The following is a 21,805-nucleotide window of genomic DNA, read 5'->3' on the forward strand; positions in this document are numbered from 1 at the left end:
GCAAAATCCTTAGACTGAAAACCATCTCTTAGAAGCAAAAAAAGCATGCACAATAAAGGAAATATCTAACATATGAATAAAGAAAATACTATAAAATATTTATATTTGAAATAGAATCAATTATAACTTCCTAAATATATAGTCATAGAAATGAAACCCTTTGATAGATGTGCTAACCAGATTAGACCCCAGTGAAGAATATTAGAGAAGTGGATGAATGCTGTGAAAAAATTTCCCAGAACATGGCACTTTTTAAAGAGATGAAACTAGGGGAACAGAGGACAGAACATGATGGCCAGTACACACCTCAATGGGGTTTTAGGGCAGAAGAGAGAATTCAAGAGGACAGTACATGAAGAAATAATGGCTGAGAATTTTTCATGACTGCTGGAAAACAAGACTTCATCTTTATAAAGAACAATGATCACTTAGCAGAGTAAATAAAATTAAATTCACTTCAAGGTACCTCATTATGAAAGTACAGAACACTAAAGACCAAGACTAGGGCTAAAGCATCCAAAGAAAGCAAAATTTTAGAAAGGAATGATAACTAGCCTGGTGCAGACTGCTCAGAAAACTATGGTAGAACGTTTTCAAAATGTTGAGAGAAAGAAGCTATAAATCTAGATTTCTATGTCCAAGTAACTATCATTTAAGAGTGATGAAAAAATAAGTAAATTCTGGACAAAGCTTGAGAGTCTACCACAAATATTCTTGCATAAAAAGCTTCTAAAGGATACAGGAGAGGAAGAAGAAATATGTATCTATGTTCTTATATATATATTCCTATGTCTATGAATATGAGCTCAGCAACTAAACAGAAGGGAGAAAAAGATGGAACAAAAATTATGAACAAAAACTGGTGCATATGTGGGTAAATGTAAACAAGCTGTGGTTTGATGAAAATACAGTTGGTTAGAATGGTGGGGAAAACACTATGTATGCTGTTTAGAAGAAACACCTAGACATATGGATGCAGACAGCTGAAATATTTATAAAGAAAAAAGACAACAAACAAATATTAACAAAAAGAAAAGTGGTAAAACTTCACAATGAAAGACAATGGTTTTTAAGGCAAAAGCAGTTATCAAGGATGAATGATACATAATAATCAAAGGTTCATTTCATGGTAAAAATATAATAGTTGTAATCTTGTAAACACCCGATTAAATATACTGCAAGCTATGTAAGGAGACACTGCAGGATTTCAAAGAAAAACTGACTTCACGATCAGAATGGTAGAGTTTAACATTAATTCTCAGAAATTGCTAGATTAATAAAAATAATCTGTCAAAACCAATTTATTTACCAGTCTCATGTTATACTTATTAAGTAATTTTAGTATTCCCTGATTCTTTTGCTCTTAGCTTATTCTGCCACATTGGGTAATGCAGTATGAAACAAAGGGGACACCGAGTCGTTATAATTGACTCAATACATATTTACTACATGACTCCTGGGCTCCAGGCTTTGTCTACAGTATCAGAGCCCTAAACAGAAAAGGTGTCTGCTCTCAGGAAGCTTACATTCCAGGTGGGAACACAGAAAACAAATAGATAAACACACAAATAGTTTATATTTACATGTTAAATATAAATGTAATATTTAAGTACTAAAAAGAAAAATAAATCATAGTGCAAAGAGCCAGGCAGAGGTACTTCGCTCTTTTTATGGGGCTGTTAGGGAAGGGCTCTGTGCCAAGGTGAATACTGAGCAGAGAAATAAGATAGCGCCCCCTGTAGATAACTGAGGGGAGAGCTTTCCAGGCACGTGTGTAAGCCCAAGATGGAAGCCGGCAGGAATGTGTAAGAACAGGGGCTGCAGTGTCCTGAGAGCAAGGAAGACAGCTTGGAGGCCAGAGCAGAGCTGTGTGTTGCCTGTGCTCCGTTTTCATTCTAAGTAAGGTGGGACGCCATCACAGAGTCCTGAACAGAAGAGCAGTGTGATCTGGCTTCCAGTTTTAAAGGGTTACTGTGGCTGTTTTGTGCAGAACACATGGAGGGGAGGGTGCAGAGGGCCAGTGCTGAAGAAAGGGAGACGGGTTAGGAGGCTCTGTAGGGATCCAGGGGAGACTGACAGGGGCAGGGCCCAGGGCACAAGCAGGATTCAGGGTCTACCGTGCAGGGCCCCCTGGATGAACAAGTCTCAGGCAGCAGCACCCATCCGTGTTGCAATCTTTCTCTCAGGTTCTTTTTGTTTTTGTGTATTTTTCTGAAGTTGGAAACAGGGAGGCCACATGTACGCCCGCCAGGGGCCGATGCTCTGCCCATCTGGGGTGTTGCTCTGTTGCAACCAGAGCCATTCTAGCACCTGAGGCAGAGGCCACAGAGCCATCCTCAGCGCCCGGGCCAACTTTGCTCTAATGGAGCCCCGGCTGCGGGAGGGGAAGAGAGAGACAGAGAAAAAGGAGAGGGGGAAGGGTGAAGAAGCAGATGGGCGCTTCTCCTGTGTGCCCTGGCCAGGAATCGAACCCGGGACTCCTGCACGCCAGGCCGACGCTCTACCACTGAGCCAACCGGCCAGGACCTCTCTCAGGTTCTTAATGCCTCCGATTTGTTTTTCTTTTCAGAGTCTTTACTCCCACAGGCTATTGGTCTGAGATAACGGTGTTTAAAAATCAATATATTGCAACTTGCTTAAAAATTTTTTGAAAAAGTTTTAATACAGCTGATATTTGAAAAAGTTCATTGTGCATAAACCAGCTGTTCATTAAAAGGCAAAGGGAAATGAAGGGAGTGGAGGGTAGTGCCTCCCGGGTAACAGGCAGGAAGGAGCTGGAGCTCCGTGGGCAGGCCGAGGGTCAAGGTCTTAGACAACTGACAGAGAAGAGAAGTTAGCTATCTTCCCCCCACTTTTGATTCCTGAATGGAAAAAGGAAAGATCGCTGAAGGGATATTTTGCAAACACAGGCAACGAGCAGAAAGCTGTAGGCTGAATTTGTCTAGTTTCACAGGTGACTGGACGGAGCAGCAAGAGACAATTAACAGCTGCTGTATTCATTTAACACTTTCCTGAGCAGTAGCAGCCTCCCTGCTTCTTTCTGATATTGACCGCTGAGAAAGCTTAGTCACACAATCTTAGCTACAGAAGAGATTATTTAACAACACAAACCAATTTGTATACAAATATAGAATATGGTTTCACAAGGGCTCTCGAGGATGCAATTTCACGAACTAAAAATTTAGAAAAAAATTACGAACAAGCTTCTATTTCAGAGTAGATGCTTCTGACCTTGTCTGGAACCTCTGAAGCTGGAAGATCGGACCCAAAACTCTCAATCGTTTGAAATGGGAACGAAGAACATGTCAGAACCAAACCTTTGTCCAATGAATTGTAAAGTATTCTTAAGCAGTGTATCTAACTGACCCTAGGTGCCTGATGAATCACCCTTTTCCAAGATGAAGTGGCATTCTGTCCCTTTTCTCTAAATGCTACTGGATACATTTTCCCCTGGGCTCCAATTAGAAGCTACACAGGACGCCGACTGCATTTATCATTACCTGCAAATTACAAAATGTTCATAAAAGACATGTTCTCATTTATGGTAAAATCTAATCTGAGACAGAGCTAGGTGTTACATAAATGAAACTCTATTGTGCTTGAAAAGTTGTAATTTCTTCAAGCAAATTTCCTTATACATAGACTCAGAAAAAATATGTTAAGGTTCTTTAGACAGTACACAGAGAGTTAATATTGTAATATTTGAGAATTCTCCAAAATGCTTCAATTACATATAGGAACATATATGTCAGGTATAATGAAATCAAGGTACTTGAAAATAAGTTCTTATAAGTTAAAATTGGAAACAAACTCAGTATCTGTCAGTGAGTGAATAGTTAAACAGAAGTATATCCTATACTATGCAAACATATCAGCAATAAAATGGAGGGAACTACCAATATAAACACATGAACCTAGAGATTATTAGGCTGAGAAAAAAGGCAATCCCCAAAGGTTACATACTTTCTACAGCCTTCTGAGAGTTCTTTTATCACAAAGAGGTGTTGAATTTGTGAAAAAAACATTTCTGGATCTATTGAGATGATCATGTAGTTTTTCTCCTTTGTTCTATTAATATAATGAATTAAATGAATTGATTACAAATGTTAAACCAACCTTGCATTCCTTTATATTGCTGGATTCAATCTGAGCATTTCTGTGTCTATATTCAGGGGTGGGCAAAAGTGGGTTTACAGTTGTGAGTACATGAATCAGTTTATTCTTTAAAAAAAATTTATTGTGTTTACATAGATTCAAGTATCCCACCAAGTAGTATTCTTTTTAATTATTGTATTATTTATTTGTATTATTTGTCTTCTTATTATTTCATATCCTTACTTATAATTTATCTTTTAGGTAATGGTGGCCGGTAATTTAACCAACTTTTGCCCATCCCTGTATGTGACAGGTACTGGAATGTTTGTCTATAATTTTCCTTTCTCATGGTTTTTGTATGGTTTTGATACCAAGATGATACCTTATGAACTGTAAAGTTTACCCTTTGCTATTTTCTGAAACAATTTATGTAGAATTAGCATTATTTCTTCCTTAAATATCCGGTATCATTCACTAGATTTTGCCCATTTATTCTAAGTCCTCTCTTTTAATTCTAATAGTGGTGAGTTATGTCTTCTCTTTTCTTTCCCCTTGATGAGTATAGATAAAAATAATCAACTTTGATCTCTTTAAAACAATAGTTTATATTGGCCTGACCTGTGGTGGTGCAGTGGATAAAGCATCATCCTGGAAATGCTGAGGTTGCGGGTTCAAAAAGAACCCTGGGCTTGCCTGGTCAAGGCACATATGGGAGTTGATGCTTCCTGCTCCTCCCCCCCCCTCCCCTCTCTATAATGAATAAATAAAATCTTTAAAAAAAAAAAACCCAAAAAACAAACAATAGTTTATTTCATTTACTTTATCTACTATTCCCATTTTTATTTTATTGATTTCTTCTATTTCTTTTCTTCTACTTTCATTGGGTTTTATTTGCTCTTCATTTTATAGCTTCATAATTGCAAGTTTGGGTAACTGACTTTAGACCTTTATTTTCTAATATAATTATTTTATTATTTTATTTTTTATTTTTTGTATTTTTCTGAAGTTGGAAACGGGGAGGCAGTCAGACAGACTCCCGCATGCACCCGACCGGGATCCACCCGGCATGCCTACCAGGGGGCAATGCTCTGCTCATCTGGGGCGTCACTCTGTTGCAACCAGAGCCATTCTAGTGCCTGAGACAGAGGCCACAGAGCCATCCTCAGCGCCTGGGCCAACTTTTGCTCTAATGGAGCCTTGGCTGTGGGAGGGGAAGAGAGAGACAGAGAGGAAGGAGAGGGGGAGGGGTGGAGAAGCAGACGGACGCTTCTCCTGTGTGCCCTGGCCGGGAATGGAACCCGGGACTCCTGCATGCCAGGCCGATGCTCTACCACTGAGCCAACTGGCCAGGGCCTAATATAATTATTTTAAACCAAACATATGCTCAAAACATTGATTTATGCTGCATCCCAACATTTCTGATATATCTCCATTGGGTTAAAATATTTCCTAATTTTCTTACAATTTCTTCTTTATACTGTGGGTTATCTGCAATTATGTCATTTAATTTTCAAGTATTAGGACATTCTATAAAACCTTTTTTTAAAAACTGATTTCTAAGTTAATTTTACTCTGGTCAGAAAATGTACTTTCTAGGAATTCAGTTATTTAGCATGTTGAGACTTGTTTTATAGCTCACAGTACTGTAGATGTTGGTAATGTTCCATATTTATTTGAAAATATTCTGCTGTGGGTGGAATGCTTTGTAAATGTCTGGTCAGTTAGGTCCAGTTGATTGACAGGACCATTCAAGTCTTCTGTGTCTTTACTATTTTTGTCTATTTGTTCTATCAATCATCAATAAAGAGTAGTGAAAAACTCTCCAGCTAAAATTGTGGATCCAGTTTTTGGTTTATGTATTTTGAAGATCTGCTATCATAGAAAAATACATTTAAGATTTTTATATTTTGATGAATGTTCCCCTTTATTATTATGAAGTATCCCCTTTATCTCTGATAATAATGCTTATTCTGTAGCCTTCTTAGTCTAATACAAAGCCATTCTAGCTTTCGTGTCTAGATTAGTGTTTGCACAACATGTTTATTTCCATCCCTTTATTTCTAATTCATATGTGCTTTGTATTCAAATTGCTTTTTCCCCCCTACTCAAGACAGCAAATAATTAGGTTGCTTTTTAAAATCTACTGGCAAAATTTGTGCCTTTTATTGGAAGTTTCTAGACCATTTGCATTTAATGTAATTTATCAATATAGTTGGTTTAAATCTATGATTTTTTTCTTGTACACTTTTCTCATCTGACCTTTGCAACTTTCTCCTCTTTTTAAAATATTTGTAGTCTTAACTACATCTGTTTTCATATTCTGTTTTATTTGCTTCTTGGCTTTCATTTTTTTTGTTTTAATCTTTAGTCATTGATGTAGGCTAGCATTTATTTTGATGTAACATTAAATTTTTCTTTTATTACAAATATGTTCAAAGACAGTATTCAAAAGACAACTGGTATAATGAACCTGATATGCCATTTCACATGATAATACCTGATACCCTGCTATAAATCTTCAGCAACTATAAATACATGACCAATTTTGTTTTATGTAAGTCTCGAATTCTCACCTCTCCTAGATTATTCTGAGACAAATTTGAGATATCATATTATTTCATCTGTAACTATTTCATTATATCTCTTATAAAAAAGACAAAATAATTATTGCATCTAAAAAATAAAAAATAATTTAACAGCATTGAACAGCCAGTAATGTTTACATTTCCCTGGTTGTTTTTTAAAAAGATTTTTTTCCCGCAGTTTGAGGCAAGATTCAAATAAGGTCATTTCTTGCAATTATTTTTTATTGACATGGTAAGGGGGAAAGAGATTCAGGGAGGTTTAGAAACACTGCTGCTGCCTCCACCATCCCTAGGTCCCAGTATAAATTCTCTGATTTATAATTTTAAGTAATTAAAAAAGACTTAATTTGCAATATTAATTAAATTGAGCTCTATACTACATGTATTTTTAAATCTGAGTTTCCATTTTATATTAAAGAATGTCATTCTTGTAAATTCTCTAATGCTTACACTGATGCATCTTTGGTAACTCCATATTTTTGAAGCTTCAATTTTGGACAATTTCCTGTATGAGTAGTTTTCTACTACTTCATCGATATTATATTGCCAAATCCTGTTAAGCCATACCATATCTTCTAAGAGGAGGAAAATTGCTCTTGAATATTCTAAAATGTTGCCTGCATCATGTTATTTGTTTATGACAACTAAGAGTTAAATTAACTTAAAATGTAAAGACTAGGGACATGACTTAAAAAATTAAGCATTCTGACGTAGATGGTACTACTGGAGTTTTAATATCATTGCTTTACCTCCCAAGGAAATGAGTTATAGATGTAGACAGCAACTGAAAGTTGACGAGGAGTAAACCCATCAAAGACATTTAATAAGTTATTCACAATTTCACACTGTACATTTTTTTTTACCAGCCTAAAGTTTTTACAAATATTGGCTAGCTAGCTGGATAGTTCGGTTAGTCAGAGCACTGCCCTGACCCGTCGAGGGTGCGGGGTCGATCCCTAGTCAGGGCACATACGGGAACAGATAGATGCTCCTCTGTCTCTCCTTCTAAATCAACAAGATAAACCGTAAAAAAAAGAGAGTAGAGTAAAAACATCTATTACTTTAAGAAAACCACAAGAAGCCTTAGTTGATTTTATGTCAAATAGCACAGGACACACTTAAGAGATTTAATCAAAATTCTGATACTGCCAAGCACTGTTATAATTGTGTAAGATTTAATGAAAATATATTGATGAAAGTTCTTACAAACTTAAGTATGCAGGAAAAGAAACTCTTAATCTAGAATACTTGCATACTTAAGAAAGAAAGTCTTAATTCTACACTTGCCAATTAGATATGCAATTCCACTCTAATTGTAGATTTTAGAAATAAAGATTTATAAACAGGGTGTTGTTTTTTTTTTTAATTAAGAGTACAGATTCTTTTCACATATATTTTTATTTGACTTTTTCAATGATCTTGCATGGCAAGCAAGATCTGTTCTTTGCTTTCATTGTAAAGATGAGGAAACGGGGTCACAGAGGTAAAATAAATGAGCCAAGGCCATACTGTGGTTAGTTACTGAGTCTTCTGGCTCCAGGTAGTACTCTTTGCTACACAAGAGCTAACTAAGCTGTCCTTGATTTCTGACTTTCTATAGAAAACTTCCTGAATCCCATATACTCAACTGAGTCAGAAATAGAAAAAGAAGAAATAGAATTAGGCAAAGAAAAGTGTGAGCTGTAGTAGATATGGTGACGGTGTGGCTGCTATTGTTTACTACTACTATTTCCATTATGAGACTGTCAAAAAGTCTGGCATAGCTTTCATGGTGGACCAATCACGGAGCCATTTGGTTGCTCCGCTACTGCCCACCAAGAAAGCTGGAAGGCCCACTAGTGGGCAGGAGGCACCAGGTTGACCAGCCCTGCAAAAGTGGGCGGTTTTTATAAAAAGGTTCGCCATCACAGATCTAGAAAAATAAAGCTGACACCTAGAGGACTCACAGCTGGAGCACTCATTTTCTTTGTTACAATTCTTTCAATAATATTTACATGCACTGAGACATTTCTGTCAGCTATAATCCCATCTGGGGACATTTAGAGACAAACAGGTATAACCCAATACAACATAAGGAAATAATTACAGTTCATATACAAAGAGTTAGAGAGCAGATATACTTAAGATCATGAATATATGGTGTTCTGGAGCAACAGCTGACAAGTATCTTGTATGTGCTAGCTACAATGAAATGACTTCTTACATTTCCAGTCTGGGAACAATTATTAACTGTTACTTTAGTTAAATTATTTTATAGCCCTGCATTCTGTAAAAGAGAGCCAAATGCCAAGTGAATATAGCCAACACATTGCAGAAGTAAAAATAATCTGTTAATGTTTATGGTTCAGTCAATAATATTATGAAGACCTAGATTTCTGAAATATTTTCCCTTCTATTTTGAGCATATTTTTTGCTTAAGAAATTAAATTAGATGTTCAAGTCTTATTCAATTAGCTATGCTATAGACTGTATAGTGTTTGCAGAAATCCTAACTGTAATATTTAAATCCATGAAGCATATATTGTCTTGACTGACATTAAACTGAGATTTGGAAGTTTCACTAGAATTTGCCTACTTTTAAATTTTTGTGAACTGGGGGCTCATTTCAGGGGTGGAGCTATACTTTATTGTCACATTTGCACATGTCCTGATGTGCTGCCAAATCAAATAGCACAGATTCCAGGAACAAATGTTTTCTTTTTCTCAGTGCTGGGGTAATGGATGAACTGATAGGTGGTAGACTGGGGCCGTCCAGAAAAACCCATAGACAAATCACAAAGACAATTATTTTATTAAACCGAACATGGCTACATTTTAGACTATAAAGAAAAATTCACAAAAGTAGAAAAAAAATACTAGATGTAAAAAAGCAAATAAACGTGCCTTTTCATGGGTCTCTCTGGACTACGCTGCCAGAAGCTCTATCCATTTGCCATTATTCCCCTTAGCTCCTGGGGGTAAGCTGCCGAACAGCAATGCTCTACTGGATTCTGACATTAGCATTCTTAAGAGTTGGAAAGATTTTAATCACATGCTTACAGGATCAGATGCTTTGAGTTTGTTTTATAGCTAGTGCACTAGTTATGCTCCATCATTTATCTTAGGCAGGTATATTATTACTCCCATGTAGTTTTAAGCATTCCCAATTTCAGAGTGCCAACAGCCACAAATGCTTTGAAGAAAAAAACATAAAAGGACATATAGGTAGTGACTTTATCCTTCCCTTCTCAAAACAACAGCACTCACAGAACATCTCATTCAATCTTTGAGCTGGAAAATAAAAGAATGACTCATACTGGGAAACACTAACTTCTTTGAACATCTTACGCAGGAGTACTCAGCACACATTTGGAAAGGCTAGAGAAGGTGAGCTTGGCCAGTTAGATTAGCTGGTTATGACCACCATCCCGAAACAACAATCCCCAGTCAGGGCACACATGGGAAGTAACCAAAAACTGCACAACTGAGCAGAACAACAAATGCTCCCCCCACCTTCCTCTCTCTTTCATAAAAAAACCCAAAAAAACAAAAACAAAAAAACACTAAAAATTAAGCGCCGGTCCAACAGCTCAGTTGGTTGGAGCAATGTCCCGGACCACGGAGGTTGCCAGTTTGATTCCCTGGTCAGGGCACATACAACAGCAGCTCGATGTTCTTGTCTCTTTCTCTTCCTGCATCTCTCTCTCTCTCTCTCTCTCTCAAAAAAAAAAAAAAAAAATCAGACTAACTCACAATGAATTCTGCAGTTCACTGTATGTTGCTCATTCTGAGGGTGGTGTGTGTGTGGGAGGCAGTGGGAGAAGAGGTCACCAGTCAAGGTCACACTGCTGCTCCAGTCCCATGGGACTCCAGAGGATAACTAATTACTCCTGCTTCGCTTCTGAACGGCTGTTCCAGTTGTGGATTATCCGCCCCACAGAGTTGGGCTCTCACATGTTTATATTCCACCCGCTCCTCACTTGATGCAGAAAACTGTCCCGCCTGAAACGAAGGCTGCACTACAGGACAAGAAGCCTTTCTAGAAGCCAGCGGAGAAAAGTGACTTCTGACTGCTAAAGGGCTTGATAAAGCATACAGTACCTTCCATCTACATTCATAAAAAAGTTACTTGCACAAAGTAAAATACATACTCCTTGACCTTCAGTATTTATGTATTTAAAAAATATATTTACAAATCAACTATATCCAATGTGTATAGATACCAAATACTAAGTGTGTAAGGAGCACTCAAAGCAGTCAGTCTTAGCAGAACTTGACCAATGTATCTGGGGCAATTCTGCTTGCTTCAAAGGCACTTCCTTGTCCAGCCAGGGGAGAGATCTGCAAATGAAAAAGTGCACCACAGGGCAGGCTGTGTTCTCAGAGAGTTTTCTGACGTGTCTCTAAGATACACGTTCCTGAACTTGTCTAGGCTTGCCCTATTTTATCTTCACTGCACATTTCCAGTGTTTTCTCTACTTTGTCTTTCCTATTTGGATACCTTTGTGATAATGTTTTTCAGATTTTGTGTGTGTGTGTCTTTCTGAATGAGAAGTGGAGAGATAGACAAACTGACTCCCACATGCGCCAGACTGGGAAACACCCAGCATGCCCACCAGGGGGCAATGCTTGGCCGCTCTGGGGTATTGCTCAGCTGCAATCGGAGCCATTCTAGTGCCTGAGGCGGAGGCCATGGAGCCATCGTCAGCACTGGGCCTACTTTGCTCCAATGGAGCCTTGGTTGCGGGAGGGGAAAAGAGAAATAGAGAGAAAGGAGAGGGGGAGAGGTGGAGAAGCAGATGGGTGCTTCTCCTGTGTGGCCTGGCCGGGAATTGAACCCAGGACTTCCACACACTGGGCCTACGCTCAGTCAACCGGCGTTTTCCAGCTTTTTATTCTCTACTCATGCTTCCTAATTTAGTCTGTGCATTCCTACACTGGTGTAGGTCACTCCTCCGACTCAAGTGACATCCCTAGGTGTGCAATCCGCCTTCCTGTTATCCCACATGAAGGAAACCAGAATATGCCACTCCAAAATATGCCTATTTACACTTTGAGCTGAAAGCAGTTAAGAAGCAGCAAGCACAGGAGAAGCTCTCTGCCCCTACTTGCCGAGAAGCAGGACAAATATTTGCAAAGGTGTCCCTCCATCCCTTACTAATGAGAAGGATGAAAGTTAATACAAAGCAACTGGAGACCAGACACCTAGAGACAGCAGCAGAGGAATCTAACTAGATTTTATAACTCCCATTCTTTTTCCATATATTTGCCTTCTTAGCTCTTAAAGCTTTAGCTTGGAGTGACACAAATTGGGCCCACTCTCATTTCCTTGGCCAGAGCAAGTCACGTGGAAAGACTAAATGAATGAGCAAGGGAAATCGAATCCTTCCCTAGTGAGTGCAGCAGTATTCTGAACAATCAATGCAATCAGCCACACTTGCCAGGAACAGAGGAGAGTTATAATAAAAGTGGAATGAAAACATAACATTGTTATTAATTTCTACTTAGATAATGTGTTAACACCATACTAGTATCAACTGATTTTCTTTTTGTGTGTGACAGAGACAGAGAGAGATAGAGAGAGAGGCAGATAGGGAAAGACAGGAAGGGAGAGAGATGAGAAGAATCAAGTCTTCGTTGTGGAACCTTAGTTGTTTGTTGACTGCTCTCTCATATGTGCCTTGACTGCGGGGGAGGGCTACAGCAGAGCGAGTGACCCCCTTGCTCAAGTCAGCAACCTTGGGCTTAAGCCAGTGACCTTTGGGGCTCAAGCCAGTGGTCATGTCAGTGATCCCACGCTCAAGCCAGAGACCCCACACACATGCTGGTGTGCCCGCGCTGATATATACAGGGTACCAAGTGATTAAAAATAGTGCAGTATAAAGACATTGGAATCTATCATTTAGAAGAGAAGATACTTCCAAACCCAACTGCTATCAGTATAATTATCATATAAGTTATACAGGAAGGTGCTAGAAATTATCAGGAGATATTAATTAGCATTGTTTTCTGGGGTTAATCAGAAAGACTGCAAAAAAAGTGACTTCTGATCTGTGCAAAAGATCTGGTTAGAAGTCAGGCAGAGGTCAACAAGAGGGTTGAAGGAGGGTCAATTCTATGTAGACAACACAGCATGAGAAAGGCACAGTGGTGGGAAATTGCAGTGAGTATTAGGGTGATAGCAAGGAGCTGACCGACTGGAGTTCTATGTGGGAGAGGGGTGGGATGCTGGGAAAAGAGGCTAAGTGTTTTAGCAGAGTGAGAGTGCAGCTTTGATAAAAATATCGCTGCTGAATGAGTACAATAAACCAGGCATTCAGTGCAAGTTAGAACAATGAATTGCCAAATAGGGAATCTATCTAGCTATTTTAGTGTGTTTAATTACAGAGCAAAAATGTTGCATTACAGGGCACAAGCACTGAGTCAGCACATTAAGAAAGTATCCCTCATTAGCAATACTTTTCTAGAGTTGGGATGTTTGAAGTTCCAGAATCGATGATTTATCCTTTAGTGTGTATAAGGAGCCTGGTGATACGGATGTGTATGAAAAGACAAGATAAAAAGAAAGTATTCTAATACACTTATCTGTTAGGAAGTGCTTACTCTAATGCAGAAAATGTCTTATTGACAAATCTAAGAAAAAAACAAACATTACTACAGGATATGTTCTGCTTATAGTTGCCCAGGGCATTACATTTATACAAGTATCTTGAAATACATTCTTATTTAATCTTCATAAAAACACGTACTGTTCAACACAGCAGTCATAGTAGTGCCCTTTTACAGATAAGGATGGGGCTCAGAGAGGCCCAAACTGTCCCAGTACCAGTTATGAGATAAATAATAAAAGTTCAAATTTGAAATGACATGACTCTAAATTGTGGATCTTTCTGTTACCCAATTGTTGTTTCCCTAAAATTGGTGAACTTACTGGCTCTTTGACTTTGAGAAGGTCATTCCGACCCTCCAAGCATCATGGTCTTCATCTGTGTGATGGGAATAAAAATCGTACTTTACAGAGGCGTTAAGTTGGTTTTGGAAAATTTTATTTTTTCCTAGAAAATGGTCCATTTTATCTCTTTTCAAATACAATGGACAACATTATTAATAGTATTTTCTTATGATTTTAAAAATCTTTAGCATCTGTCCTTACCTGCCCTTCTTCCATCTAAACACTGTTTATCTGTGCCTTCTCTCTCAAGGAGTATTGTCAGGTTTTGCCATTATATTGGTCTTTAAGAATCGACTGTGTTTTCCTTTTGTCCTGTCTAGTATTTCTTTTTCTTTGCTTTGCATTCTCTTCTCATCTTTTGATTTCCATCATCTGCTTACCCTACAGGCTAACTCAGTTCTCATTCTATCTGTTTGTGAATCTTTGTTATTAATTTTAATGCTCTGTTTTCCATTGTGTTTTCTTTTTAAAAAATTTTTTTAATGTTTATTTTATTGATTTTAGAGAGAGAGGAAAGGAGAGAGAGAGAGAGACAGATAGAGATGACAGGAACATTGATCTGTTCCTGTATGTGCCCTGACTGGGGATTGAACCAACAACCTCTGTGCTTCAGCACGATGCTCTAGCCAGCAGTCGGCAAACTCATTAGTCAACAGAGCCAAATATCAACAGTACAATGATTGAAATTTCTTTTGAGAGCCAAATTTTTTAAACTATATAGGTAGGTACATTCCTTATCGAGGTAGCGCCTGCACGTGGTATTTTGTGGAAGAGCCAAACTCAAGGGGCCAAAGAGCCGCATGTGGCTCGCGAGCCGCGGTTTGCCGACCAGGGCTCTAGCCAACCAAGCTATCAGATCAGGGCCCATTGTGATTTCTTTGTAACACATTAATTAATTTGAAGTTTTCTTTTAAATTTCCAAACTAAACCCGTATTTGCATGTGTGTGGGATGCATGTGGGAAGTACAGGGGGGATGGCAGAAGGAGCTTTTCCATCAGTTCACCAGATTGTATTTTCTAGAAGTATGCTATGTGATTATTAAGTGTGGTTCCCCTTTTTATTTTTAATGGTGGTGAAATACATATAACAGAATTTGCCATCTTAACCATTAAAAAATTTTAATCGTACAGTTCAGTAGTGTTAAGTATATTCACAATGTTACATAAGCAATCTCCAAAACTTATTTCATTTTGCAAAACGGAAACTCCATACACACTGAACAGCTACTCCCTGCTCCCCTCCTCCCCGTCCCCATTCTTCTTCCTGTCCCTATAAATTTGACTACTTTAGGTATCTCGTCTTAGTGAAGTCATATGGTATTTGCCACTTTGTCACTTGCTCATTTTACTTACCAGTATACCTTCAAGGTTCACCTATGACATAGTATGTGCCAGAATTTCTTTCCTTTTAAGTCTGAATAATATATACTGCTCACAAAAATTAGGGGGTATTTTATTGCTTCATATTCATTTTTGAAATATCCCCTAATTTTTGTGAGCAGTGTATCATTGTGTACATATACGACGTATTGTTTATCCATCCACCCATCACCTAACACTGGGGTTGCTCCCATCTTTTGGCTTTGTGAATAGTGCTGCTGTGAACATGGGTATTCAAATGTCTCTTTAAAACTTTGTTTTCAATTCTTTTGGGTATGGGTTACAGAAATGGAACTGTCAGATGATATGTGATTCTATTTAAAAATGTGAATCTGCCATCCTGTTTTCTACAGTGGCTACAGCATTTTGCATTCCCATCAACAGTGCACAGGCTTTCTAATTTGTCCACATCCTCCACAACTGTTATATAGAATGTTTTTATAGCCGCCATTCTAATGGGTATGAGACAGTATCTTACTGTAGTTTTAACTTGAATTTCCCTAGTGATTGGTGATGTTAAACATTTTCTACACTTGATCTTAGCCAAAAGGCCGAGAAGCGAGAAGCGATGATGTTAAACATTTTCTATGTGCTTCTTGACCATTTGTATATCTTCTTTGGAAAGCTAAATGATTTCTCTAAAAATTACTGAAGTGTAACAACATAGATATAATTGATTACATGGGCAAATGGTTTTCATTATGCTGAGACAATTCAGAGGCTATCAAAATTCTAATACTGTCTCCATCATGAATGGTCTTACCATTCTACCTGGTGTTTTTTTCAGGAAACAGCTACAGTCAGAGATCAGGATATGTGGCTACAAACTATCTCAATACATGACCCTGAAATCTCTCTACGTCACATATTATAGATGTAAATCCAAGATAATGTTAGATTTTGCCCTGAGAATTACATTCTAGGTATCTGTATAAAACCTATCAACCAATTAATACACAAAAATGTCATGACTGCTATTTAAACTGCTAATGAGTATTCTATTATAAAAAATTTCCACGGCGAAAATGTACTGCCTGTTTTGCCTTTCTCCTAGCACAGACTGAGGAACCCACCACAGAGGTCAGCGGGAGGGGCGGTGGACGCTGCTCAGCACAGCGGAGAGAGAAAACCTGTGGGCTCTGTTCGTGTGTTTTTGGTATAGAGTTTAAGATTTTTCTACTCTACAAACATAAAGTTTTTTATATATCGTGTTTAGTTCTTTATGTTTTTCCTACTTAGGTGTTACCTGTGCCTCACTTTTCTCTAGCAGTGTCTGCAGTCAAGGAATGATAGTACAAAACTATAAATAAAATATAAGAATATGTTGAAATAAAAGAACATATATTTCTATTAAAGAGTTATATATGTACTTTGTTATTTGCAAAAAGTAACTATAAGACTCCTATTTTAAAAGTAAATCTCTGGCTTTTAGACCTTCTGAGAGTAAAGAAATGTCTCATTTACTGTCCCATTTCCATTTGTAAACATATCTAATAAGTTCAGACCTTAATTCTGTGAAATACACATGAATTTTATAATATGTCCATAATTCCAGCCTAGTAACTTTCAGTTCTTTTTCTATTGAAAAAAGAATATCAAGGGTTAAAATGATAAAACTATTACATCCAGAAATATTTAGTCAATTAACTCCCTAATGAAGCTTGGCTGATGAAAATTACACACTTGGGTGTTTCTAAAAGAAGCTCTTTTAAAGCTTTCATTTTCAGTAATTTAATTTCTTTTACATATTTCTTTGTAATTAGTGTATTTAAAACGTGATCTGGATTTTCACTCAACTGCCATATAATTTACTTTTATTTCATCAGAGCAATTCCCCAATAAAATGATTAATAATGATATATTGTATTTTATAGCTCCGAGGAGGTACAAGTACTTTATAACAGAATTCATTACCTTCATTCAGAACTCTGAGGCAGACAGGATAAGAACATATTATCCTCTTTATATGAATTTAAAAATCAAAAGAGGTTAAAGCCATGTTGAATAATATTTACATACTTTCTGTGACCATGGCTAAGAATATTAGTTCATTAATGTGGGGAACATTTGTTCTATACAAATAGTTCACTTATTTGCCTACTACAAACCAATATGATCTGTCAGAAAGAGAAAGATTTCTAGCCTCCCAGACTGGTTACATGCCAGCGATGATCAACTTTTATCCTTGTTTTGCTCAATTTCATTAAACTCCAGGAAGATACTCTAAGAAAACAGTCATTCTATGAAAGAATTTCAAGTGACATTAATTCATTTTGACTTGACAATTTTCTGTCTTTCACTTAAGTTTAGGAAGCTAAGTGTGGAAATTACTGGTGTAAACACTACGCAGTGGGAAACACAGCCTTGCCAATACACAGGAGGCCTTCCCTGTCTTCCCAGCCTCCTGCAGCCTCGGGCGGAGCTGGGCCTGGCGCCTGGGTGTCTTGACGTCTTTGTTTGGGTGCTTTTTGCTCTGAGTCAGTGAAACACATTCTCACCATGTTTTACACTGACTCTCACCACTATACGCTGCAAAAGAATACAGTCATAAAGGTCAGTTTAAAAGATTGTTTTAAAAAAAGATTAGCTTTAAAGAAATGCAATTATCGATGGTGAGTGCAGTCTAAGTTTAAAATAGGGCCCCTGAAACTTGACCCTATAGTCTAACAGGAGTAATGAGCGCCATACCTGCCCCAGGCTGCCTCGTTTGTAGATGCTGTATTAACTGGGACACAGGAGGAGTCAATGATGGTCGATTTGTTCATCTTGTAGCAGAAACCGCAGTCCGGATCCAACATACATTCGTTACAATAACTGTAAAATGAGAAGAGTTGCAGTCACGTTAGCAGAGACAAGTGGTGCTCGCCCGCATTTCCCGTGCCGCTTTGCAGGATGCCCGGTCTGTGAGAATGGTCTGGGCGCGGCAGAGGGATGTGATGAGGCATTGTGAGCTGGCAGGCCTCCCCATCTCTCCCTCTCTTGCTGCGGCACCTTCAGAACTCACTTCCACGTGGAAGAGGCTTGAGTCTGAGACACTGGATGTAGGAGGACCCTAATCAACCCGCGGCAAATTAACTGTACTTTTCTAAGCCATTGAGCTTTGTTAAGAAAGAATAGAGTGGCCCATCTTAACCCAGATAACTGGCTTCAAATTATACCAAAGCCTTAATTTCTCTTAGTTGTTTCCATTATGTATCACATCTTTTAAAAATAGAAAATATATTTTTCATATATATTCCAAAGTAGAAAAATTCAAAGAATGAAACAAAATAAGTATACCTAAAGAAACTATTAAAAAACAAAAATACCATCATCCAAATAATAGTCACTGTTAACATCCTGGTGGACGCCTGTACTTTTAACAAATATATAATGAGTATCAGTTATGTGTTATGCTTAATTTACAAGAAGTTAGTGTAGGAAAAAAGGCTAACTTTTAGGTCAGTTACATCTACTGCTTGGATCACAGAGCCATAATCAATTAATGGTCACTTAACAGCTGTATTCTAACTGCCAGAAAATTCTACACAGGAAAATCCATTAGTGGGCGGGGTTTTCCAACCTGAAGCTGCAGTGCACTTGTGGAATGAGTTTTCTTGCTGTCACACTCGTTTGCCAGACAATTCTAGGGCACCTCACATGAGCAAGGCACTGGAGATAACTAACACAGTAAGACCCAGCCCCTGCTCCCTGGTAGATAAAAGGCAAGGATGAGAAACAGATACACAAATAATGGCAGTGTAAGAGAAAATAGGAACTATTCTAAGGATAGAGGCATGCTCATTTGCTTAAAAGGCCTGGGGATAATTTCAGAGATGTTATTCCAGTTGGAGCATAAGAGAAATTGACCAAGCAGAGAAGGAGAAGGAAAGGTACTTCAGAGAACTGTTTATTTTACAATTAAAGGTCAGTACAGACTTTTAAATATCTCCTGTGTACAAGTAATTACACAATGGAGTGTGGGGAGCCTGACCAGGCAGTGGCGCAGTGGATGGAGCATCGGACTGGGATGCGGAGGACCCAGGTTGGAGACCCCGAGGTTGCCAGCTTGAGCGCGGGCTCATCTGGTTTGAGCAAAGCTCACCAGCTTGGACCCAAGGTCACTGGCTTGAGCAAGGGGTTACTTGGTCTGCTGTAGCCCCACAGTCAAGGCACATATGAGAAAGCAATCAATGAACAACTAAGGTGTCGCAACAAAAGACTGATGATTGATGCTTCTCACTCTCTTCGTTCCTGTCTGTCTGTCCCTATCTATCCCTCACTCTCTCTGTAAAAAACAAAACAAAACAATAGAGTGTGGGGGAGACACAGGATAAGAACTACTATTAAGTTCTCCCTAAAAGATGTGAATCTTGACTCAAAATCAAAATACTTCGATTCATTTAGCTAAATGGGAAAATACTGGCATTGTTTAAAAATCAGATGATTATCATTCTAACCTCCTTCTGTAAACATTTCCTTTGCAAATAGCCATCCCTGTTTTTGAGTGAGACTTCAGTCCTACACTAAAGGTGGAAAAGAGGCATTTCAAAGCCTAATGAAAGGTCAGTGTACTTTAGAGAGGTGACATAGCACTGTAAATACTACATCGTCCACATCCATGATAAGCAAAATAAACAAAGTGAGAGAAAGCATTAGAAGTCCCCTGAGTTTCTGGCTTTGAGAATTACACTAGGCTAATTTGGAAAAGAAGATAATTCTAATGGATATTTTATTTGTTTATTCTTTCCATAATGAGGTGAACTATAACAACCCTGATTGTTCCAATGGCTTTAAATGATACTATTTGGGCAAGGTCAACGCATCAATTTGTAGAAAAATGACTTTCTTTAAAAAAAATTTTTTTTTTCAGTTTTTTTCCAAATGAGAGAGGAGAGAGAGAAACAGACTCCTGCATGCTGCCCGACTGGGATCGACCCAGCAACCCCCCATCTGGGGCCGATGCTCTGCCAATCTGGGGCATGTTCACGACTGAGCTATTTTTAATGCCTGAGGCAGAGGTACCATGGAGTCATTCTCCTCAGTGCCTGGGAACCAATCAAACCATGGCTGTGGGAGAAGAGTGAGAGAGATAAAGAGGAGGGTGAGAGGTGGAAAAGTAGATGGTCACCTCTCCTGTGTGCCCTGACTAGGAATCGAAACCAGGACATCCACATGCAGGGCTGACGTTCTACCACTGAGCAAACCAGCCAGGGCCTACTTTATTTCTTTTAAAACAAGTTATTCCTGGCCCTGGCTGGTTGGCTCAGCGGTAGAGCGTTGGCCTGGCATGCAGGGGACCCGGGTTCGATTCCCGGCCAGGGCACATAGGAGAAGCGCCCATTTGCTTCTCCACCCCCCCCCTCCTTCCTCTCTGTCTCTCTCTTCCCTTCCCGCAGCCAAGGCTCCATTGGAGCAAAGATGGCCCGGGCGCTGGGGATGGCTCCTTGGCCTCTGCCCCAGGCGCTAGAGTGGCTCTGGTCGTGGCAGAGCGATGCCCCGGAGGAGCAGAGCATCGCCCCCTGGTGGGCAGAGCGTCGCCCCTGGTGGGCGTGCCGGGTGGATCCCGGTCGGGCGCATGCGGGAGTCTGTCTGACTGTCTCTCCCCATTTCCAGCTTCAGAAAATTACAAAAAAACAAAAACAAAAAACAACAAGTTATTCCTAAAAAAGGCCCAAAAATGTAATAATAAAATTTAATATTTACTGAGAATCTACTGAACATACGTGTCAGGCAGACAGGGTGTTACCCATAATGCTTTGCCTTCTCTATCACTCATTCAAGCATCCAACTCTGACCACACTTCCTGTTCTTCCCTGCTCTGTCATGCTCATTCATTCAACAAATACAAATACTTTATACTTCCTATGTGCCAGAAACCATTCTGGGGGCTGGGACACATTTGTGAGGAAAACAGATTCCCTACACTGGTGGAGGTGATTTGCATTAGCCGTCCCCATGACCTCTAGTTGATTGGTCCCTCTATTTGCTTCCTATTCACTAGCTTTTTCCTTTCTTTAGTTCCATCCTTATTGAGCTTGGTGACCATGGCCCATCATTTCAACCTCTTAAATTTCACTAATCATATATTTTTCTATCACACCTATCTAGCCCAAACCCTAGCCATCACGTGAATGAAAACAGTTGCCTTCACTCACACACCCAAATGCAGCCGAAAGACTCACACACAAGCAGATTAGGAGTTTCTCTATCATGAATGACTACCCGCCTCAAAAGGCTCCTCAACAGCCTGAAATTCTCCATAGTTTTTTCTAGCCAACTCCAGATGACTATTTCAGCCACCCTACACAAGGACTATTCTTCAAATTTCTACTGCTCCATTACTCTGCAAATGACCTCAATTCCAGCTTTACAGAGAAAAAGGATGAAAGTGGTAAAGACAGGAATTTTATAATCTTACAGCAAAACATAAACCATCTATTTTCCCACACTCCAGTTGCAGAGACAAATCAGTTCTTAACCTAAGACCAACTGCTTTATCTGGGCTTTCAGCGCATTCCCTCTCTTTGCACCATTACGGACTCTTCTGTGTACTTTCCCTTTGTTCTCTTACATGCCCAGTGTCTGAAGGTAGATTAGGTTTTGGATATTTACTTTTTTTTTTATTATATTTATTTATTTTTTATTTATTTTAGAGAGGAGAAGGAGAGGCAGAGAGAGGAGAGACAGAGAGAGAGAAGGGGGGAGGAGCTAGAAGCATCAACTCCCATATGTGCCTTGACCAGGCAAGCCCAGGGTTTCGAACTGGCAACCTCAGCATTTCCAGGTCGACGCTCTATCCACTGCGCCACCACAGGTCAGGCTATTTACTTAT

General features: G+C 39.0%; 1 protein-coding gene across 1 annotated transcript in view; it reads right to left on the reverse strand.

Moving 5' to 3' along the window:
• The window catches only part of SLC2A13 (solute carrier family 2 member 13), a 359,257-nt gene that overhangs the window by 42,212 nt on the left and 295,240 nt on the right, over positions 1-21,805 (reverse strand). Inside the window, exon 7 of the mRNA XM_066368963.1 lies at positions 17,680-17,805. Coding sequence (XP_066225060.1) covers positions 17,680-17,805 — 126 coding nt within the window. The remainder of the gene's footprint in view (positions 1-17,679; positions 17,806-21,805) is intronic.

This window comes from Saccopteryx leptura, chromosome 2, assembly GCF_036850995.1.
Source record: "Saccopteryx leptura isolate mSacLep1 chromosome 2, mSacLep1_pri_phased_curated, whole genome shotgun sequence".
Taxonomy (NCBI): Eukaryota; Metazoa; Chordata; class Mammalia; order Chiroptera; family Emballonuridae; genus Saccopteryx; species Saccopteryx leptura.